The 25,031-nt window shown below is 39.6% G+C and overlaps 1 protein-coding gene across 1 annotated transcript in view; it reads right to left on the bottom strand.

Moving 5' to 3' along the window:
* SLC1A4 (solute carrier family 1 member 4) overlaps positions 1 to 25,031 on the bottom strand; it is a 69,850-nt gene that overhangs the window by 6,395 nt on the left and 38,424 nt on the right. Inside the window, exons 3-7 of the mRNA XM_089669433.1 lie at positions 24,511 to 24,573; positions 17,078 to 17,244; positions 13,351 to 13,584; positions 7,017 to 7,211; positions 3,615 to 3,749 (exon numbers count right to left, since the gene is read on the bottom strand). Of these exons, the coding sequence (XP_089525559.1) occupies positions 3,615 to 3,749; positions 7,017 to 7,211; positions 13,351 to 13,584; positions 17,078 to 17,244; positions 24,511 to 24,573 (794 nt within the window). The remainder of the gene's footprint in view (positions 1 to 3,614; positions 3,750 to 7,016; positions 7,212 to 13,350; positions 13,585 to 17,077; positions 17,245 to 24,510; positions 24,574 to 25,031) is intronic.

Here is a 25,031-nt window from a genome sequence, read left to right as displayed (position 1 = left end):
GCGAGGGCGGGAGAAGTAGTAATTGCTAATTTCTGAGAGTGTCATGTGACTAGTCTGTCTAGCAAGCCAGCTGTCCTTGCAGTTTAGTATAACGGTTGTCGTTGTTTTTTTTGAATTCCTAATAGTGTTAAAAAAAGTGCGGAAACTTTTTGAAGAACCCATATATATATATATATATATATATATATATATATATATATATATAATGGCATCCTGGTCTGTAGGGTTTAATATTGAGTTGGCCCACCCTTTGCAGCTAGTTTCAACTCTTCTGAGAAGGCTGTCCACAAGGTTTAGGAGTGTTTCTATGGGAATGTTTGACCATTCTTCCAGAAGCGCATTTGTGAGGTCAGGCACTGATGTCAGAAGAGAAGGCCTGGCTCGCAGTCTCCACTCTAATTCATCCCACAGGTCAGGACTCACTGCAGGCCAGTCAAGTTCCTCCACCCCAAACTCACTCATCCATGTCTTTATGGACCTTGCTTTGTGCACTGGTGCGCAGTCATGTTGGAACAGGAAGGGGCCATCCTCAAACTGTTCCCACAAAGTTGGGAGCATGAAATTGTCCAAAATGTATTGGTATGCTGACGCCTTAAGAGTTCCCTTCCCCGAAACTAAGGGGCCAAGCCCAACCCCTGAAAAACATCCCTACACCATAATCCCCCCTCCACCAAACTGTACACTTGGCACAATGCAGTCAGGCAAGTACTGTTTTCCTGGCAACCACCAAACCCAGACACGTCCATCGGATTGCCAGACAGAGAAGCCTGATTCGTCACTCCAAAGAACACGTCTCCACTGCTCTAGAGTCCAGTGGCAGCATGTTTTACACCACTGCATCCGACGCTTTGCATTGCACTTGGTGATGTAATGCTTTGATTCAGCTGCTCAGCCATGGAAACCCATTCCATGAAGCTCACTACTCACTGTAGTTGTGCTAATCTGAAAGTGCACAAAGTTTGGAGGTCTTCAGCTATTGACTCTGCAGACAGTTGGTGACTTCTGCACACTGTGTCCTTCAGCATGCATTGACCCCGCTCTGTCAATTTAAGTGGCCTACCACTTCATGGCTGAGTTGCTGTTGTTCCCAGTTGCTTCCACATTGTTATAATACCACTAATAGTTGACTGTGGAATATTTAGCAGCAAGGAAATTTCATGGATGGACTTATTGTACAGGTGGCAACCTATCATGGTACCATGCTTGAATTCAGTGAGCTCCTGGGAGCGACCCATTCTTTCACAAATGTTCGTAGAAGCGGTTCGCATGCCTAGGTGCTTGATTTTATACACCTGTGGTGATGGAGGTGATTGGAACACCTGAATCCAATGATTTGGAGGGGTGTCCCAATAGTTTTCGCAATATAGTGTGTATATATATATATATATATATATATATATATATATATATATATTTCCAAGGGTAGCCGCAGCACTCTGTTTGAAGTAAGTGCCCAGGTGCTCACTCACAGGGAATCCATATAAATCCAAAACTGGTTTAGAGGCAATCACGGGTCTTGCAGAGGAGGAAGATCAAAAACAGCAGTGGTTTTATTGTCAACATTTCGATGAAGTTCAGTCCATCTTTCTCAAGACAATGGACTGAGCTTCATCAAAACATTGACAACCTGATCTTCTTCCTCTGTAAGACCTGTGAGTGCCTCTAAGCCATTTCTTAACATTATATAAACTGCACACATAACTTTAAAAAAAAGTTTTAAAAAATGAACAATGAAACTTGATGTATTACAGTTTGTAATTATATATGTATATTGGCATAGCTATATGAACACATTACACACAGTATGTACACTGTGCTTCCTGACTGGTCATGCAATGCTCTCATAAGCCATACTGTTCCTGGCTCTCCGTTCAAAGCAATAAGTCTGATGTTAAATAATACATTGTAACTCTCCTTCTGGTCGCTGAGGCAAGTACTAGTGCTGCTCAAGGACCCCTGCCATTCTTACAGCTAGCAGACATCGGGACTTTACATTCACTGTGTATGGAAAGCAAATACAATTTAAAGGGTAAGTCCACATTTGGATATGTGTTTAGTAAAAACGTAGTTTCGTTATTTGCGTTCCTTTTCATCTTTGTTGATAATCTCCCCGACTGGTCCGATTCTACGCACTACTCTTTTTAATTTTGAAATCTGGCTTTAGATGTTTAGATGAAGGAAAGCATGGGCAAGCTTCTAGGAGCATTTTTACTTTCTACACCTGTAAAGCTTTTGGGATTGATTTACTAATGGAAAAGAGCATGTTCATTTTGCAAAGGAATTTTTACTTTGAAAGGTAAAGCAGGTGCACCACCTCTTCTGTCCATAATTTCAAGGCAGAAGAACAATGGGGCTGTTGAATATTAAATGGGAAAATACAGTAAGATCTTTAGGATTAATCTAATTTTATGGTGTGGAATAAGGGAAACTAGGAAATATGACAGGCATGTCACAAGGCAGCAGGATGTCATTGCTAACACACATTTAAAAAGCTTTGCAGTTTGTATTACAAATATGTATTGCACTCTACAGCAGGGCTTAAAATTTCAAGTCCTGAGCTACTAGCCAGGCCTTAAGAGTTACTCGCCACCAACAAACACACACAAACAGAGACACCTGTACACACACACACACGTACATACACACACATAAACATGTACACACACACATACAGACACATGTATACACACACAGACACATGTACATACATACACAGACACATGTACATACATACACAGACATGTACACACAGACACATGTACAAACAAACACACACAGACAGATGTACACACACACATACATGTACATACACGCAGACACATGTACAGATACACACATGTACATACACACAGACACATGTACATGCATACACAGACACACACAAACACACACATGTACACCCCCCCCCATAAAAAGTTGCAGTACTTCGTTGTTCACTCACAGAGCCGGGTACTGCACTCTCTAGGGCAGTGTTTCTCAATTCCAGTCCTCATGGACCCCCAAAAGGTCATGTTTTCAGGATTTCCATTATTTTGCACAGGTGATTTGATCAGTTTCACTGCCTTAGTAATTACCACAGCTGTTTCATCTGAGGGAAATCCTGGAAACATGACCTGTTGGGGGTCCATGAGGACTGGAGTTGAGAAACACTGCTCTAGGGGGAGGCAGAGTGCACAGCACACACTCCTTCTTTTGCTTTCACTGAGCTGAGCTATTGAGCAGGCGAGTGGAAATTTCAAGCCCTGCTCTACAGGGTGCAATACAAATTCATAGAGGAAAAGGCAGGAGGAGAGCCTAATCATGTGACCTGTCAAAACCATGTGACCGATTCTCCCCCAGACTGTTGAGTTAAGCAGAGAGGACTCCAGCTACACTGAAGACTGCAAATAATAATTTAAATGCATCCAACTGTATGGCATAACCCTGCAGAGTATATGGGATAACTATATTCCCTCTCCATTTTAAATGAGCCTCGAAATTTTATTAAATAGATACAGTTTGTTTTCATGATCCCACCTAAATGAATATGCTAGATTCTCTTGTTGACTAGACAGCAGTGTGTTTAATTAATGACAGGATGTCAGATGAGGTATTTCTATCAGAGGAATACTCACACAATCCAATCTACCGCCAGGATCAGTGACAAGTCATTTGTGGGAAGGCCAATTGCCTCTAAAATAATAGCGATAGTGAGGACACCTCCAGCAGGAATTCCAGCTGCTCCCACACTTGAGGCTGTTGCTGTCACACTAAGAATAATAAAGAACAATTAGACATCCACCTTGACCTCCAAGTTAGATTTTTAGACAGTGCTAGTTATGGGAGGTACTTTTGTGTAACTATTGAATAATATATTAATAGTAGGATGTTGATCTGTGAGCAAGCATTCTACATAATAAAACATTTTTTCTGCAGGACAGTAGAAAAACAGAGAACCCCAGAAGAAGGAAGTGGAGAGAGGCTGAGAAAGTCTGAGATGCATGTCCTGTCCATGGGAGAGTTGTTGATGAACCCAGACCAGAATACAGGGATCAGGGATGTGCAATTCCTATAGCACATGCAGTTCTGAGCGCTGGGCAAGAGGTTTTTCTTTACATTTGGCCCTGCTGTGGGCAAGCGGCAGGGTTTAGAGCCGACAGTTGGCTCTCTTGTAAAAGAAATCCAAGTGGCTAACTAGCCATTGGATCGCTTTTGCAAGCAGCGGGATGGGACATCTCCCCTTCCATGGGCTGTCTCATCGCACCAGGACACCCGGTCAACCATCAGACGCTACCGCCGACTGATCATAAAGGCAGACAAAGACTGGAACCACTCTGTTCGCCTCTATGATATAGAAAACAGGACGCGATGAGCATACATAACTTACGGTTTCTCCTTTGCAAATGGCGCCATTTTAAAAAAGGGAAAGCTTTTGATCACAATGATTTAAGGGCAGAGGAGGGATCTGGGGTCTTATTGACACCAGATCGCTCGATAAAGAGCCCTTGTCACTTCCTGTTGCTGTTACAAGGGATGTTTACATTCTTTGGGACAGGAATAAAAGTGATCAAAAAAGAAAAAAATTAAAGCGACAGTGTTAAAATAATAAAAGGTTTTAAATTTTTTTTTAAACCACCCCCGTCCACGCTCAGAGAGGTGAACACACGCGTCAGCCCTGCACATACACATACAGCAATCTGCCCACACATGTGATGTATCACTGAGAACATCCAACCATGGGCAGTAATTCTAGCACCAGACCTCCTCTGTAAATCTAAGGCGGTAATCTGTAAAGGCTATGAAAGAGTCACCTATGGATAATAACATTTTGTTTAGTATTGTGTTTTTTTGCATTAAAATTCAAGAGTGTATTTTTTTCAAAACATTATGTTTGAAAAAAACGCTGTGCAAACACAGCGTTACATAAACAAAAATGGCAAAACCCACTCATTTATTCTCTAGGGCCTCTGCTTTAAAAAAAATATTTTGCTATTGTTGCTTATAGCTTCTGAATATATTATTGTTATACAGGATTTATATAGCACCAGCAGTTTGCGCAGCGCTTTGCAAAATGAAGGTAGACATTACAGTTACAATACAATCTGGTACAAGAGAAAACAGAGGGCACACACTGTATATCTAAAGACCGATGACAGAAGAATTTGTTGTTATTATCTCACATACACAATGTTAGATAGGTATGTCTTTGATAATTTATATATGCAGTGGTCACCTTCCAGTATATTGAACCTGTTTATTGAAATAGAATTTATATGCAACTCCTGTTACTATGGCTAACCATGTCCCTTCCAATCTGGGATTCTAAAGCTAGTTTTAGCTCAAGGCTCAATAACCAGACTAGAGCCAGGTTAGGCATCTGACGGTCTATTCTGGTAGTTAAATGTTTGCATGACAGCTTAGAAACTACTTGGGACAAAGACACAGAGTAGTTCCAGTGCCACACCACCATCTCTGCTGTGAGAATTTGCATTCCAAGCTGGTTAGACAACAGTTGGAGGATTTGCCCATCACCAATGATCTTATTCTCAGGTCTGTAACACAAAGACAGACACAGCATTGCGATCATCCTCAGGGGCCCATGCAACATTCATCTGGAGGCATCTCTAATAATAACTATATATACCTGGGTATACAGTATGTGCCCAATTCTGCCAGAACTCTTGTTGGGCCCTTTGCTGATAATACCTGTTTCTACAGGGGATGTATGATCCAATAATCTTTTCTTATATAAAGCCTGTATTATTTCCATGCTAGTGTGCACTCTACATACTTATTGTTACTGTTGGTTGCAGTAGTTCCTCTACTCCCAATCACTTTGATTAGATTACTTGTAATTTCCCAGGAAGGGAATCTCCTCTGTTCACAGAGGCACTGCCAACTTTGTTATCAAAACCACTCTTCCACTGAGGGAAGGTTCTGGTTCTGGTATTTATCTACAGGTTTAGCACAATATCCTATTTGGGAAGGGACATTTTTCATAACCCCCCAAAAAGGGCTACATTATAATATTTATTAGTAACATTCAATGTTTATATATGTTTAGGTGGACATTGTTGTAAGGCAAGGTCTGCTTAAGATATCAACCCCCTTCCTGATAATAAATAGCAGCATCTGGCAATGCAGCATCCACATACCCCTGGATTCTGTTATCTCACTATGATTTACCACCCTTCTATGGGATCACGTGGAACACTGAGTACTCTAAATATCATGAAATGATATTCTAAAAACATGCCAGACAGAGCATCTTCTAGTGAGAATGCTCAGCATTCCCTGGGATCTCACCATAAGGATCATGATATCAGCTGTTCTTTGGCATCACAGGTGGTAGCTGGGAATATTAAAAACCTTTTCTTACGGCTATTTAACATGAGGAAGGGGCCCAGATATACTAAGCAGATCTTGCTTTTTAGTGAAATTGTTCTAGTCAGTGCTGACCCCCAAAGAATTCTACAGTCTAATTCCCTTATGACACTGATATAATACTATGGATTCACATATATACCTGCTACAGTCAGTCTCAGTCTATTCAGATGCTAAATAGCCTTCTAGAATGTTCTTAGATTGTGATAAACTTAGTATTCAGAGGCAACCTATGTTACCAGTGTGAGAACTTACAAACTGTGTGTAGATTGAAAGCGGTTTGGAATTCCATAAAGGATGTCTGCACTTTGAGACAATTGTGCTGACTACATATTAATTATACTGTCCATTCTGCACAGTCGTTAACCAGGTAAATGTCTGCTTCCATTAAATGTTGATAAGTATAATGTATACTGGTTTACAGTAATTACGTATAATGATAGTATAAGAATAGGTTCATGGAAAGATGAAGCTTGTAGCATCTGCCAACTGTATGACCCATATCAATGCATCTCTACCTGTGATTGCTTGCTGCAGGATACACTCACAGTATATATAATGGTTGTCTCCATAGTTATAGATGCATTACATGTAAACACTTTGACAATTTTCCTGTACTGGGGAGGAGAGATAATAACAGATTGTTATCTTACAGGATAGTGAAGATCTGTCCAGCATTAAGTTCACTGTTGTTCATCTGGGCAATGAATACAGCTGCCATACATTGAAATATGGCTGCACCATCCATGTTCACTGTTGCCCCAATAGGGAGGATGAACCTGCTAATTCTTTTGTCCACTCCATTGTTCTCTTCAATGCACTTGATCATAGTCGGGAGAGTTGCAGAGCTAAGGACAGGAAATTAAATACTTATTAGTTATCACAAGATAGGCTTGTAACAAATCATCTGAATAAACTATCAAAAAAGCTCAGAGTGACTGGCTGTGCTTATGTGCAAATACCGACTAAACAGAGAGGCTTTCTCACCAGAGACACAGAGGGGACAAGATAAGTTAGAAGGAAACTAAAGCCTTTTTAAAGCGATACTAAAGGTTCATTTTTTTCTAAAATAACAAACATGTCTATACTTACCTGCTCTGTGTAGTGGTTTTGCACAGAGCAGCATAGATCCTCCTTTTTCTTGGATCCCCTGCAGGCTCTCCTGGCTCCTCTGTTCTGTCTGATGTCCCCATAGGAAGGAGCTTGCATAGAATGTGTGAATGTAAAAAAATCTTGAGCTTTTTTAACCGCTTTAAATTTCTAGATGTATACAGTCTGTTAATGTAATCAGCTGAATTTATTTAATCATATTATTACAGTAAATGTATTTACTATTAAGTGGTTCATCTCCAACAAGTCCAGAGGCTGCCCATCCCCACAAGCACCAATCCATTCACATCAACTTCAATAATCCAATTCTACTGCATGCCAACAGGAGAGGGAAATTTGGGCATGGGATACACCAAAACACTCAGTACTTAGCAGTTGGAGGGCAGTATTCTCTAGAAGTAGTAGCAAGTATCAAACAGTCTAAGATCCCACAGCTGAAGACTATGGGGCAAGTTTTTTTGGCATCTGGTTACCTTATTCTGTGGCACAACTGCTGGTACCCAGTGCACTACCCAATCACAGGGATCAGCTTAGGGTCACTACTCACAAGTCCCCAGTACAGCTGCCACCTTCCATCTTCCTCCAGGCATGGTCCAGTGAGTGGGATGGCACCACTCTGGACCAGATCCCTTGTGGTGTGGTTCAGAAATCAGCTCCATGCAATGTCAATCTAGGCCCTCAGCTCTGCTACTGCTGGGGCCTCAAGAGCATCTGTTCAGTCCACTGGCAGCCAGAGGGCAGTAGCCCTTCTGGCTCTGAAACCCTCCTAAAGAGAAGGAACCCTGCTTTCCTGTGTCTCAGACTATTTATCTCAATTCCAGCCCTCTACTGGACACTCCTTTCCAGGGATTGGCTGTAACCTGAAAATGTTCAGACTGTTTGTTTTGACTTTCCAGCCCTAAGCTCTGGAAGCTTCTTTCAGAGGCAGGTGGTAAGCAATTAAACTTCCAGCCTGTGAAACCCTGAACAGGCCAGAACATATGATTACTGCTCCCTTGATTACAGAGTCAAGAACTAAATTTACCTAGCATCCTACACTAAGAGGGTGCTACATCTATAAATTATATGCAATTTACCTGAGATTCATCCAAAACTTTCCCAGAATTCTTTATGCGATGTGCACACTATGTATAAAGCAAAAGTACATGCAGGGCTCATCTTTTCTTTCCCCCTTCCTCTCTCTCTTAAATCATTACAACAACATTTTTTAAATAATAAATACTGTTAAACTTCTGTATTATTGCATTTCCTGAATCCTTGCCTAGCCCCTGTGTTCAGCCCAAAATCTCACAAATGTGCAGACATTTCACGGGTTTCTGCCAGTTTTATGGGATCTGTAAGAGATTTGTGACATGTCTGTGTGCGCACATGATCCCCTCGTGCATGTGCAGAAAAGCCTTGGGTCTCTGGCAGTCTATGGGACCTGCATGCGCAAGGGATCTTGTGTGTGCACAGACTCTTTACAGGTCTCTGTCATGCCAGCGGCATGTCTGTGCATATGCGGGATATTGTTCCAACACAGAGCTGGAGTAGAGCAATGAGGGAGAATTTTGGCTGCCAGGAAGGCAATGCTGAACTTCATAGCCTAGTACATATGTTTTTTTTTTATTTTTGTCAGGATATAGCTAGGTAGGGTGGATCTCCTCTTGATGTAGGTCTATGATGTAACAAACCTGTACAGTTGTGACCAAAATTATTCAACCCCCACTGAAATTGAGTGTTTTGGCCAGTTTGACATTGCTTTTGATCATTCAGTCATCTTGCTTACATTTACATTAAAGAGGCACTTGTAGGTCAGACAAATATAACATAACAGTTATAATGAAATAACCACAAATGTCTTTTCTGTGCTCACAGCATTATCAGTTTTATTCAACCCCCAAGTGACATTCAATCTTAGTACTTAGTACAGCATCCTTTTACAGTTATAACAGCTTTTAAACGTGAAGCATAGCTTGACACAAGTGTCTTGCAGCGATCTACGGGTATCTTCGCCCATTCTTCATGGGCAAAGGCCTCCAGTTCAGTCACATTCTTAGGCTTGCGCACTGCAACTGCTTTCTTTAAGTCCCACCAGAGGTTCTCAATCGGATTTAAGTCTGGTGACTGCGATGGCCACTCCAAAATGTTCCAGCCTTTCCTCTGCAACCATGCTCTAGTGGACTTGGAGGTATGCTTGGGATCATTGTCCTGTTGAAAGGTCCAACGTCTCCCAAGCCTCAGGTGTGTGACGGACTGCATCACGTTTCCATCCAATATCTCCTGGTACTGAAGAGAATTCATGGTACCTTGCACACGCTGAAGCTTCCCTGTACCTGCAGAAGCAAAACAGCCCCAAAGCATGATTGACCCTCCACCATGCTTCACAGTAGGCAAGGTGTTCTTTTCATCAAAGGCCTTGTTCTTCCTCCTCCAAACATAGCGTTGATCCATGGGCCCAAACAGTTCTAATTTTGTTTCATCAGTCCACAGAACACTATCCCACAACTTTTGTGGTTTGTCCACATGGCTTTTGGCATACTCTTCTTATTCTTTGGAGACAGCAAGGGGGTACGCCTGGGAGTTCTGGCACGGAGGCCTTCATTACGCAGTGTGCGTCTTATTGTCTGGGCTGAAACTTCTGTACCCACATCTGACAAATCTTTTCTCAGTTCCTCAGCAGTCACACGGGGACTTCTCTCCACTCTACGCTTCAGGTAGCGCACAGCAGTCGAAGTCAGCATCTTCTTTCTGCCACGACCAGGTAGCGTTTCAACAGTGCCCTTTGCCTTGAATTTGCGAATGATGCTTCCTAAGGTGTCTCTTGGTATGTTTAACATCTTTGCAATCTTCTTATAGCCATTGCCCTTCCTGTGAAGAGAAATCACCTCTTCTCTTGTCTTCCTGGACCATTCTCTTGCCTTCACCATGTTTGTAACCACACCAGTAAATGTCTAGAAGGAGCTGAGTATCACAGTCATTTTAAAGCTGCCTAATTGGTGCTTATTATGCTTGATTGCTGCTCGGTGACATCCACAGGTGTTTTCAATACCTGATGGAAAGCACCTGTATGAACCTCTGTTCTTCAGAGTGGTAGTCTTTAAGGGGTTGAATAATTGTGGCAATGAAGAAACCACATAAGAACCATTTACTACTGTATTACATAAACAATTGATGTCATTTTAGTTGCATTTGGGTAGTTACAACGTCCTTGTAGGATTTGATTCTGAATACAATTCCAAATGTACACTATAGTCCCTAAACCCCTTTACAGCATTGGGGGTTGAATAATTTTGGTCACAACTGTATATAGACATATGAATATTATGATAAAATTAAAAATTTAAAAAACAATTGTTACACAAATCCTAATGATAAACATTTAGAAGGTACTAAAAAGAGAAAATGAGTCCAACCTTTGCCCCATTACAATAGTGCAGAGGAAGGTGAAATATCCTGAAATGCCAAAGTAAACCATTCAATCCAGTAAATAGTTACCTCTCTAACAAATAACCCCCAGGTTTGAAATATATAGAAAAACACACTAAAACATATTTATTTATTTAACCCAAAAACATTACCTTGTGACAGCAGAATAAATGGTTTCCAATAATTCTTAAAAGAAATTTAAAATTGAAACATTTTAATTCTGTTTTACAGTACATTTCCTTTTTCTCAATGCTGTTAATCTTAGTTTTTTTTAGCATAATTGGTCTCTCAAGGGAATAATAAAGACAGATTTTTTTCAATTCCCCTTCCATTTATCAAAGTGCCAGCTTCTTGCCATTATTTGGTGCTATTTTTAGTCAAACCTTGACATTTCTATGTACATTTAATAGCCACAGGGCCTCTGTATTTCAACAGGACATCCCAATGGGTAAAAATCTCTGGTAGAAACACCTAATTTGAAGCCATTGATTCTGCATGATAAGGATTCCTAACTCCAACCATCTGTCTCCACTACAGTCTCCTAGATGCATTGGTTAAGTGAGGTGACACAGGACTAAATGAATGGCAAAAAACTGTAGGATCTCCAAGAGTCATACTATAAGCCTTGCTCAATCCAGGCAAAGCATATTACACGTTGCATATAAAACTAAAAATTAAGGTCATCTGAGTATATTTTTGGTCTTTAAATGCTTCCTGGACAGCATTAACAGTTTGCTGAATGAATTTACATCCTATAGTATGACTCTTGCTACTTGTATCCCACAATTTGTATATTAACACTCTTAGCCCCAGGCTAAGAGACTGATAATGTATCTTTTGCCCACTATAAGCTACTAAAAACCAATATCTAATTACCTGATCTGCTCTTTTCACCAGCAGAACTTTGTTAAATATAGTTTTTGGAACATTCGTTTGATTTTCTAATTGATAATGTGGTCAAATCGATTATTGTTTTTGACCTTAGTGAATGAGGAAACTCAAATGAGATAGGTAGAAAATTTTCTCAAACTAACGAAATTGCAACTGTGAATGTGGTTTTCATTCAGGAAATATCATACTTATTGTAATGCACATGTGCATTCTGAAATCAAATGTAGAATTGTCATATGATTTTCTGAATTTCTGTCTGGGTGTTCAAAGAAATTCTACTAGTGTATGGCCAGCCTAAGGCAACAAGTCAAGTCCATTAATGAACTGCTAACTTTCTTCAGGAAACATGCAACTGAACTAACATCGCAACCCATATGGAAGAAAAATATATTTGAAATATATTGTAAAAATATTCTCCTCAAATATATTGAAATATATTTGAAATACTACAATTTTGGCCATATTCAATATATTTAATTTATATATATATATATATATATATATATATATATATACACTGCATGTTGAAATGCGTTTTTTCTATATTACAAAATATATGAAAAATATTTTTAAAAATATATATTTTTCAAATATATTCTTCATATTTTTTTAACATATAAAAAAGTAATTTTAACATATATTTTTACAAATATTTGTAAATGCATTCCAAAAATGTAGATTTGTATTTTTAAAGACATACAGTATATTTGAAAATGTATTTTTAAAAATATTTTTCATATATTTTGTAATTAAAACACATTTCAACATACAGTATATATATATTTACTTAAATATATTTTGAAATATATTGAATATGTCCAAAATTGTAGTATTTCAAATACATGTCAATATATTTATGAAGAATATTTTAAAATATATCTCAAATATATTTTTTTTCCATGTGGGAATAGCCACTCTTGCTAATTTACAGGATTGTCACTGGGCCTCTGGGCTGGAATTCACCCACTCATGACAACAAATGGTCTGCAAGCTAAGACAATTTAAGGGATAGGTGGGTTGGGAAGAATGTGTGGGGGGTGCTGGTAGATGTGAGAATGTTGATAGGACAGGCTAAAACACCCAAGTGGCATAAAATACTATATGGGTATGTCAGGGTATAGCACCACACTTTAGCACACACAGAACACAAGGGTACAAGCAAGCAGGAGGGTCGTTTGGAGCACTACTGCAAGGCCTGGATAAAAGCAAAGCCCTGCACAGGTGAGCTATTTCTCCTGTAAATATTTCATGTCTTGGCATTTAATTCATTTTTTACTACCTCATTACAATTTATATATAGAAATTTATTAAATAAAGACCAACGGACGCTCCCACTGAATGGTTCATCAATCAGGGCATATATAGCTGTAATTATCTATGAGCTGCATACTAATCCATTCAAGTGAGTTGGGCTAAATGCTGAGTGTTGTGGCTGCATTTTGAGTTTATTAAATAAAGAGCTAAAGCCATCAGAACTAAGCACTCAGTGATGCCCACTAATACTCTTACACATGACATTATTTCAGACTATGAGTTCAAGCTTGCTGAACAGTGAGCAATTACCACTCAAAGCCTTACCTTGAGGATGTTGCAAAGGCAGTTGCAAAAGGTGTTATCAGCCCAAGTAAGAATGTGAAGGGGTTTTTGCGTGTAAAGGCAAAATAAATAAGTGGAAGTACTATTCCTCCATGAATAATGTGACCCAGAATCGAAGCTATAATGTACTTCCCAAGGCTGGTCACCAGAAGCACGATATTTCCCATCTCAACAATCTTGCTGCCCACCAGGAACATAATTCCAATAGGGACATACCTAAATGGCAATAATGAAAGATTAATTAATATATTTGGAACTTCACACAAGAGCACACTCAGAAAAGACATTTACTATTCATTTCAGTAAGGTAAAGGCATATGCCTTGAACGATAGAATGATTAGTACATTCCTTTAGTAGGAATCTGACCACTTCCTGGAAGTGTCAGTTCTCGTCTGTGCTGACTACTGCTCATACTCCCTCCTCCTGCTGCTATATTAATGGGTACTGGTTAGTAAACATTAGGATTTTAGGTATGATCATTGATTTGTTAGTTGTGTGCACTCATAAACTATATAAACAGAAGTACCAACTGGAGCAAAGAGCAGTGTCGTACAAGCATATGCATGCATATATTCTCACAAGTACTGGTGTATGTTCATGTACAGCCACTGATTTTTATGGACAGCTATATGCAGCATGTGACTCTCAGATGGGCAAATATGCCCAAAGTTTACATTTAGAGCCCCAGGTACCATGTGCGTAGGCCTTACAGAGGAATACTACAGAGTGTTACTTGAATCTGCTTGGGATGGATGTTACATCCAAGATGGTGGCAGCTGCAGCAGTCTTCGACCTGTTCAATATCATAATATCCATCAGCAATTATAAAGGGAAAAATTATGGGGGCAGGGTTTTTTTTAAATGCTAACTGCCATGAGTTATTTCCTAGCTGACCTGAACAAATCAGTTCAAATATTCCAATATGATTACACAGAAAGTGGGAGTTCATATTCATTTGGAAGGAAGAAGTGAAGAAAAGAGTTGGCTTTTGGAATTAGACATGTAAATGGATAACCATGTGGGCTACAAGAGCCAGGACTGCATTTAGAAGCATCAACTGAACAATGTAACGGCATTAGATCTCCAAAGTCCCCTGGATGGGATAAGTAATCTTTGAGTAGATAGATGATAACTACATTCTTAGTTCTTAAATCAGAGTATAGTTCTTCCTATATGGTTTTATTACGATTATTCAAATTTTTTTGTAATCAACATGTTTCATTTTTTTTACCCTTTTACAGCCACAACCATAAGTACTACAGCAAGGTAGTAAGAAGATTTTTTAAATGTAAAAGCCAGCTCTTCTTTTTCTTATAGATTTTTGCAAGGCACAGAAGTGTGTGTCCCCCATCCCAAACCATTCCCTGGAAAGTTTCCCCAACGTGCGTGCTATTCCTAGGAGCCCAGAATCAAAAATGAATATAACACTAAAATGGAGATCGGTGTGAGATCGTGAGATTTCCATTCCCCAATATGTGTGAATGAAGAACCCAAAACTCCTCTGAGGAGTTCTGACTTTCTAGCTGTCAAATCCTATCAGGAAGGCCAAGTAGCAGATTGGTGACTCTTTGATGTATCTGTGTTGAGTGCAGAGAAGAGTATAAGGGGACTACTGTCACCATATATTTCTGTCAATGCTTATTTCCTTGCATTATGTTAGTAAGACCTTGGGCTAAACCAGGGGTGGGCAAACTTTTTGACTTGAGGGCCGCAATGGGTTCACATATTGGACCCGGGGGCCGGACCAAGAGTAGATGAATGATGTGTATGTGTCATCCATAGTAAGTATAGTAATATTCCCACATAGTAAGCATAGTAATTAATCCCCCATATAGTAATTCACCCCCCATAGTAATTCATCCCCCATATAGTAATTCATCCCCCATATAGTAATTCATCCCCCATAGTAATTCATCCCCCATAGTAATTCATCCCCCATATAGTAATTCATCCCCATATAGTAATTCATCCCCCATATAGTAATTCATCCCCCATAGTAATTCATCCCCCATAGTAATTCATTCCCCATATTAAGTCCCCAAGTCCCCCCTGTGTCAATTCAAACGGCCCGGCGGACCTTTTGATCCGGCCCACGGATCTAGGCTCCTCTCACAGTCCGCCCTGAAGACCGGTGTAGCATGAAAATCTGTCTCCTATGAGGATCTGTCCCCCTCGACGTATCTGCGCATGTGCCAGTTTCAGGCATTAGCAGCCGATCAGCGATCTCCGGCACATGCGCAGATACGTCGAGGGGGACAGATCCTCATAGGAGACAGATTTTCATGCTACACCGGTCTTCAGGGCGGACTGTGAGAGGAGCCTAGCTCCGTGGGCCGGATCAAAAGGTCCGCCGGGCCGTATACGGCCCGCGGGCCGTAGTTTGCCCATTGCTGGGCTAAACCATTCCCAAGCTCTACAATGATCCAGCCAACTTTTAAAACATATTTGAACTTGCTGTTTTGGTTAGCGTATTAGAAACTGGCATATATTAAAGCAAACCTAAACTGGTAAAGTGATTATAAAACTCAGACATGAAATATAAACACAGCTTATTCCTCTATGGCATGTACTTGTCTCAATCCAGAGCTCTATGTGTCATTTCTGTCCGATGCTTTGTTCCTCTGCTATAAGCATGTTTTACATCTGATGAGTTTTCCTGACACCAAAAGAAAAATGGTGACAAAGAGGGACCTCCAGTACATTGAAGGCCTCAGCTCTGTACCTGTGTGCTGTGTGAAGGGGGGGTGTCCCTTCCCTCCAATTAGCTTTCAGAGTTCTCCTCATTGATGTAACTTCAGCTCCCCGCCCCCTGCTTTTCAGAGCAGAGAGATCCGGTGTAAATTCTGCAGTTTGAATAGATGTAGGGGAAAGACAGCTATAGATAGACAGGTACAACATATGTAGGATGATTGTTTCATCTCTGTGTATTACTTGAGGCCAGTCACCTCACTGGGTATAGCTTGATTGCCTATGGCTTTGGTAGTCTATTATAGTAAACCTAACTTTACAGTTCAGATCTGCTTTATGTTACCTATAAACATGATTTCCAGCTGATTCAGCCTTTATAAAATGTTTGGATTTTAACGGTCAAACATCAATGTTTTCCACCAAGGAAAACCTATACTGAGACGTGCTTTTTCTATAAAAATGCACACTTAAGGCTGCCATATACAGCTTGTATTTCTGAACAGTTGACTTTTGTTGAAGAATCTGCATAAAAAATTGATGGCCAAACAGGGACTGCATTCAATCAAATACAGACACTGTTCTGGTATTCAGCCAGCAGCTGGAGCCAACTGTCAAAATAGAATAACTGGCAGGGGAAATTTGTCCATCTGTGCTGTTAAGCATGGATGGGGGAATATGTTAGATTTCTGAATGAAAAGAAAATCTATAAGTGTATGGTCATCTTTACATGATCAGTGCATGTGTGCTTATGGAGATATTACAAGGAAGATATTTCATTGATTTCATTGTGAGAATACTGTATGTCCTGCTCTCTTAAGTCATTTGGTATATTAAGTAATTTAAAATCTATAAACTGTTGGTGCTATATAAATCCTGTATAATAATATCAACCGGCCATTTGGAGAGGGGCATTTTTTAAATGTGTCTGTTGGCCAAGTAAAATTCCTTTTTAAAATATTTGATGTAAAAAATTTTTTTGCTGTATTTATGTAGGGAAATGAAGCATCTGAAATCACTTACCACATAATCCAAGACACAATAACCATTGTAGCCTCATTGAAAGCACTGAAAAATCGGATGAGCTCCTCCCCTTCTGGTCCCAATTTTTTCAAGGCCACTCCCAGGATAAGAGCAAAGAGAACCAGTCCCAAAATATTCATCCCTTCAACCTCTGTACCAACAGGCACCTGTGAATATATTTTTCTACAGATTATTAGGAGAAATTAAAACTTTACCAAAAGACTAGTAACAATTTCTGGCTGATGGTTGATTATGCAGCTTGTACACAGAACTACAGTTATCACCACTTATTCATTACTAAAGGTTAAATTCACCCAAATCAGGTTTTCTTGGACGTAAATCAGTTTGAAATGTAATTTAATTTTTAATCATTCTTCCCTCACCCATCAAATATCCTGGTGCCTCCTACCCTGCCATTACACACCCTGCTTGACTTTATACTACATACCGCTGTTTCCCATGTCACCTGCCAGCTATTGCTTTCTCTATAAGAGTATGTTGGAAATCCAGCATGGAACAGATTACATTTTTTACTTGCCATAACAGCTCTACAGGCCTGGTGCCCAACCTGCAACCCAGGGACCACATGTGGCTCTTTGACACTTATTATGTGACCTTGGATTTCCTGCAGAGAGTAGGTGTTTTCCTTACCTAGGCCAGTGAAGGAAAAATATTCTTTAACAATCTCACGCCTAAGGGTAAAACAAATCTTAACGCCTAAGCACAATTTTGCAATGTTGACATGTGTTAGTAAAACCGTACATATCATCACAACTACATTGTACATCCAGGTGAATTATACCTTGTTTTTTTAAGAACAAATTGGGCTTTCATTTGGTGGTAAATGGTAATGGATAGCTCCTGATTTTTTTTTATTATTAAAGGAAAACTGGCCCAAAATAGTAAAAACAAATATATATTTTTTTAATTTAGCTGTGTTTTTCTTGTTACTACCATAACCTACCACCAAAGAACAACCCAAAATAAATTTTCCAGCTCTTGACGATCACAGCGATACCATATATGTGTGTGTTATTTGTTGTTTGTGCGAATTTTGTTTTTTGTTTACCTAAAACACACTGACACTAACACTAATTTATTTTTTTTTTTAAATCCTGACTTTTTGACCTTGACCTTTGGCCCTGACCTTGACCCAAACACTTACCCTGGCACTGAACTAGATCAAACCTTGATCTAGGTATTTTTTCTTTATTTTTTATTTTATTTAATATTTATTTATCTTTTTTTTTTTTTTTAACAAACTTTTTTTTTACCCTCTATGCCAAGGAGTTAGAGAGATACAATGTATCTCTCTCCTCTGTTCATAGAGAGAAAAAAAAAAACAAGGGACCAGGCTGTACAGTGACTGATCACTGTGATAGCCAATCAAAGGCTATCACAGTGATCATGTGACCCGAAATCAGGAGTCCCGGGTCCCAATCGTTAGAAAGTGACCCAGGGCTCTCAGTGACATTGCGGTCTTTGTGCTGGGAGCTTGTTGTGTGCCGCACTCCCAGCACAAAGACAGGTACACAAATATGCAGCCCCACAGTAAAAAGCCCAGTTCTGTGAGGCCGTATATTTGTGTGATGTTGGAGTCAAGGGGTTAAAATGGGTTTTAGTACAGTAGATAAATATTTTTGTTTAACCCTTTTACAATATCTTTTCTTTTTCCATGATGTTCATGCCTTTTCTGTTTTTAGTTTTTTTCTTCCTCTTTTATAATGAATCTTGCTGAGAGAAATATCAGCTGTGGCACAAATAATTTTAAGATGGGCACAAATGTGGAAGTATAAGTTTCTACAGCAATGGTCTCTAGCAGTCTCATGTAATGTGTTCCTAGCCTATGACTGTCTACTGAGGCATGCTTTCAGTCTCCAACTACCTCCAACACAATGTGCACAATGGGGAAGGTTTACTAAAACTGGTGCACACAGAATCTGGTGTATCTGTGCATAATAACCAAGCAGCTTCTAGGTTTTATTGTCAAAGCTTAACAGCTTCCTGACCGCCCTATAGCAGAACTACTGCTACAGGGTGGCAGGGCTGCGCAAAATCACGTATATATATGTGATTTTGTAGTTCCAGGTAGGGGGCGCGCGTGCCATTGGTGGCTACATCTGTCAATCACCAGGTCCTGGCCAGAGATTCCCCGCTGGCACCCAGCGATCGCCAAGGAACACTGACAGAGGAGAGGTCTGTATGTAAACAATACAGACTCTCCCCTCTCAGCACCAGCATGCTGCTTTCCATTGCTCTGCATAGCATTGAAATACAAAGCAGCGTGCTTACATAATAAAGCACACTCAGACAACACAGTAAAACAGCACACAGTTAACCCTTTGATCACCACATATGTTAACCCCTACCTGCCCAGTGTCATTAGTACAGTGTCAGTGCTTTTTATTAGCACTGATCACTGTATTAGTGTCACTGGGGATGTCAGTGGCAGTTAGTCAATTCCCCCCCAGTGTCAGAATGCCCGCTGCCATCCTGCAGTCCTGTTATAAGTCGCTGATCGCCACCATTACTAGTATAAATTAATTAATTAATTAATAAATAAATAAAAAATCCAGTATATATACTGCCATTTGTAGACGCTATAACTGTCACGTAAACCAATTATTTACATGTATTGGGATTTTTTTTTTAGCAAAGTCATGTAGTAGAATACATTTTGGCCTAAATTTACGCCGAAATTTGATTTATAAAATTTTTTTACTGGATATGTTTTATAGCAAAAAGTCAAAAATATTGTTTTTTTTCAAAATTGTTGGACTTTTTTGTTTATAGCTCACAAAATACAAAACACAGAGGCGATCAAATACCACCAAAAGAAAGCTCCATTTGTGGGGAAAAAAAGAGCATAAATTTAATTTGGGTGCAGCGTTGCATGACTGCGCATTTGTCAGTTAAAGTAACACAGCTCTGTGTCGTAAAAATATCGGGGTGCCATGACGAGGCTCTGTAGCTTATGCATGTATTTGCAAATGTGTGCTAACTAAACCCCTTTTTTTTTAATGCATACTGTTAGACAGGTTAATCTGCAGGCTGGTTGGCAAGCTGAGCTGGGAATTTTTCTTTTTTGTTGCTTGACATGCATCGCCCTTCCATGTGCTCCTTGCTGTGAAGGTCAGTTATAGACTGGGGCAGCGGCCATTTTCTGTGCCGTATCGCAAAAAATGGCCTGATCAGGAATGGGGGTAAATCCTCTGAAGGGCAAGTGGTTAATTGAATAAGGTGAAGTTAGAAGCTAATTGGTTACCATGCACAGCTGTACCAGATTCTGAGTGCACCAGTTTTAGTATATCTCCCCCAGTCGTTTTCCATCTATTGTAGCATGTTTATAGTCTCTGACCATCTCTTGTTGCATGTCTGCAGTCACAGCTTTTTGTAGCATTACTGTCTCTGAATGTTATGTGTGGCCCTTTGGTGATGTCAGGGGCCCACAGTTGAGGCCTCCTATATCAAGAGAGTTGAGCACCACTGCTCTACAGAGAATGTGCATTGATGGTTTTTCACCCTAAACAAATTAGGTTTAGATCATATTTTGGACTACAGGAGTCATTCACAAGGACTAAGCAAGGCAAGTATACAGTGAATAGTTCATTCAGCATTATACCATTGCAAAGATTACACTAAAATACACTCTTCTCATTGGTTGTATTATTTTCAAACATCATAATGGGCTTATTGCCTCTGAGAAACCATAGACTTTAAAGTCTTCAGAGAAAGTTTTATTTCAGCACTTATGGTTGTATGTTGTTTATAAGGAAATGGCAGGTCATTAAGTAAGAGTTTCGACCTTTACCAGTCATGCCAATTATCTGGTCTTGCCTTCTACTGTCCTATTATCAGAATTATGAAAAAAAAATCCTAATAATCTCTAAGGAAATCCAACAAGAACATTGTGAAATGGTAATAAGTGCTTATTAATTCCCTTTTTCCTGTAATACAACAGACACTGAATCATTAGCTACAGCAGACAAGGATCTAATGAGATAATTGTGATGTTTGTCTGCAAGCAAAAGTCATCATTAGTATGCAGATAGAAGGAAACTTACTGAGACTAGGAGGTGAGTCAAGGGACATATCATGTCAAATAGACTTTTATAGGAAATACATTATGCTCTATAAATTAGCGTGCAAGTTCTATAACACCTAATTGAGAGATTACATGAATGAAATGTTGGAAATTAGCTAAATCTAACTAGTTCAATGCAAAATGATGTAGTGCACTCAGGCAGGCTGTATCTCCAGGTGCAGTCATTTATGTAATGATGTACTTATCTGTAAGTACAAATCATATAATATTAGTGTCCAATTTATTGAAAGGAAACTTGCATTGAAAGAGACATATGATAATATCCTTATCTAAAAATGCTAGGTGCTTGGCTTTCATCCTGAACCTCTTATACTCTTCAGTCACTTACCTGGAAGGGTACAGATAACATTTTACTTTATTTATTTCAGGTACTTATATAGCGCAGTCAGTTTACGCAGCACTTTACACATATATATTGTACATTCACATCAGTCCGTAACCCTCAAGGGGTGTACAATCTAAGGTCCCTAACTTACATTCATACATACACATATTAGGGCCAATTTAGACAGGATCCAATTAACCTACCAGCATGTCTTTGGAGTGTGGGAGGAAACCGGAGTACCCAGAGGAAACCCACGCAGTCACAGGGAGAACATGCAAACTCCAGGCAGGTGGTGCCGTGGCTGGGATTCAAACCAATGACCCTAGTACTGCCAGGCTTTATTTTGACTTTCCTGATCTGCATAATTGTTGCTGGTCAATGACTCAGAAAGTATTGAAACCAGAAGGGTATTACACCAAAACACATGCACTAGCACATGCGCAGCAATGTGTTTTTTTCTGATTACTTTTTTCTTCTTTTTTAACTTGATTCTATTACTGTTGCCTTGCAGCTACATTGCACAAAAGTGCTACATATCCTATTTTTTTCAGCACACCAACACAGTGCATTGGTATGAACTGAAGCCATAGGACGTAGCCCTCATGCACACTTGAAGTTTTTACAGCTGCTGTTTTTGGCTTTTGACATTTTTTTCTACAGTTAGTAAACCCCCCAGCATGTTATCCTATGTGTCCGTGCACGCAGACTGTATATCAGTGGTTTTTGGCAGGGGAGTTTTTTGGCTGGAAAAACCCCCCTAGAACTAGTGGGTTTCTAGAGGAGTTTTTTAGCTGTAAAAATGCTCTAACACTGAAAAATGTGGTAAAACGCCGCAAACCAGCATTTTTGGACTTTGTTTGATTAAAAAACCCACTAAAAAATGCAAACATGGGAAAATGCCACTAAATATGGCAAAACGTCGCTAAACGCTAATAGAAAAGCAGTAAAAAAAAAAGCTGAAAAACTAATTTTTAACGTGAATTTACACAGCTAACCTTAGGACAGGGGTGTCAAACTGGCGGGCCTCCAGCTGTTGCGATACTACAAGTCCCATCATGTCTCTGCATTTGAGAGTCATGCTTGTAACTGTCAATCTTGCAATGCCTCATAAGATTTGTAGATTCGCAACAGCTGGAGGGCTGCCAGTTTGACACCTGTGGCTTAGGGCTATTTGCCTTGTCTTTGCACTTGGACTGCATCGCACAACAAAGCCCTTACTTTAGAAAGGCAAAGATCTACATAATGTACATTAGCCAACATCAACCAGAATCCATTCACCATAGAATCCATTCCATTTTCTAAATCCTGAATAAGCTTTAATACATAAATGTGTTCCAAAAGCTGTTCTCTATATTTTTAACTCAGCAGTTTTAGTTAAATAACACCTAGTGATTCTGCCAGGAAGGTCCTTGTTCAAGCATTTGCTAATATGGAGTGACTGCTGTCTCCCAGTTGTGGTCCTGAATTGTCAACTTGTCACTTGCATCCCTGATGGAGATGACAGGATGTATACCAATGCACATTTTGCAGGCACAGTCCACTGTGGTAGCTATTAGGGATGAACTGAGGCATGGTCAGATTCTAGCCCGAACTCCCCTGATTGAGCCTGCCAGGAAGCTGTCACTGTACAAGGAGTGTATTGATGTGCAATTGTGGGGCAGAGAATCCCTTGGCTGCCTATGATTGGCCCAGTATACTGAGAGCTTCCTGGTGGGCTCGCTTAGATGGGTTTGGACTAGGATCAGAACATGCCTGAGCTCATCCCTAATAGCTATCAGTAAACTGCTCCAGACCAATGATGTACAGCTGATGCTGATGTGTATTCATGTAGACAGAAAGTAGCTAATAGAGCCTGGAAAAGATCAGCAGTATATGGATATAGCCTGTTTCAAACATATATGAAATAATTACTGTATTTGTTCACTTCTTCTATTTACACTTGAAAAAGTATAATATAAATCTGTAAACCAGGAAAAATAAAAATGCATGCAGTTATTATAATATCAAAATTGTTACGTGTATGTTTAAATGTAACAAGTGAAAGTATCTAGGTCTGTCTTTATATTACCCTTCTGTAACTCAGACTGAAGGGTTAAGCTGCCTGTGGATGGTGCCAAGTCAGCAGATAACCATACTGTCTGGACAGCCTTGGAATTTCAATGCATAAAGTGGCAGTTGAAACAAGACAGGGTGTTATAGTGACCAAGCTATGCGACTGCGTCAGCAGAGTCCTGTTATCTGTCTCTTACCTGGCCGCACAGAATTACAAAAACAGTAAATAAAAGTGAAAACTGTGGCAGGTTTATTCCCAGCCACGGGTGGTTGCAGACCCAATGGTTTGTACGCCGTGGCCATTCTTGAAGCTCTGATACGAGGTCTTCCTCACTTTACTATCTATCTGTTTCCTTACTCTACCAGATGTGACTTCATTATAAGTTTGTAATGAATATATGTTATTTTCCACAGTCATGGAAGTCATGTTTTGTATTCTGATGTATGGTAATTGATTGTGATGGAACCTGCCTTCTCTCATTTGAATAAAATTTGTAAAAAAAAAAAAAAAGAATTACAAAAACAATTACAGCTACAGGAGTGAGTAGGACCGATTTTATAATAAGTGGGGGAAAGTAATAAATACTGTAAGTGTAGGCTATAGAAACCAGTAAAAATTTAGTTTAATTTCCCAAAGAATAAAAGATTACTTGATTTCCTGCTAGGTACAACAGTCCCACATTTTTCTTTTGTACGGTTTTGTAAATCAGCTCCAATGAATCCAGCTGCCATCTTTGGGATAACACTCTAACAAGAAGTATTAAGGTTTCCTAATCACAGATATTATCTACTGATATGAGAGCCTTTTCTGTTGGAATCTATAAAAACACCAAATGTCTTCAAGACATATATATTCTTGTTGAATAATATTATTTATACAGCTTATGCCAACTTAATTATGGTTTTCATAATATTTTGGTCGAAATGATCCCTGCTAGTAGATCAACTTACCCGTTCAATCGTAAAGTTTCCATTTGTTGTATTTCTTGTGTAGGTTATATAGTCTGTGGCGTACTGAAAAATAATAAATAATTCCCATTACATTCATACAGAAGAGCTTATTGACTGTAAGTTAAAGTGTATTACATTTTATGCAGCAAATTTATTGTGATGAGAAGAACATTTGATACTTGTATGGTCTTTTTTTTATCTTGGTTGGATCATTATTCATGGCGTGGGATGATAAGTTATAGGACAGTCATTGGCCACTAAAATGTGGTAATAGAAATACTGAATACATATCTGCATTGTATTCACATTTCCTCATGTTTTACCCCTCTTTCTACTACGTGTAGAGAAAATTACCTGTTGATCTGCCAGAAATCCAGTGAGCCCCCAACTTCCTGTTAAGGCCCCATACACACTGAGCATTTAGCCCCAGAGTATGGGACTCCGGCATTTAGCCACCGGTGAAGGCCACAGGTGAGCCATCCAGCCCCTAGCAGCTTATCAAACTCTATGGGAGGCTGGCA

Source organism: Staurois parvus, unplaced genomic scaffold, assembly GCF_062004578.1.
Source record: "Staurois parvus isolate SC_StPar_1 unplaced genomic scaffold, SC_StPar_1.0 ptg000001l, whole genome shotgun sequence".
NCBI classification, from domain to species: domain Eukaryota; kingdom Metazoa; phylum Chordata; class Amphibia; order Anura; family Ranidae; genus Staurois; species Staurois parvus.
Note: the sequence above shows the minus strand (reverse complement) of the source record. Positions and strands in the feature narration are given on the sequence as shown.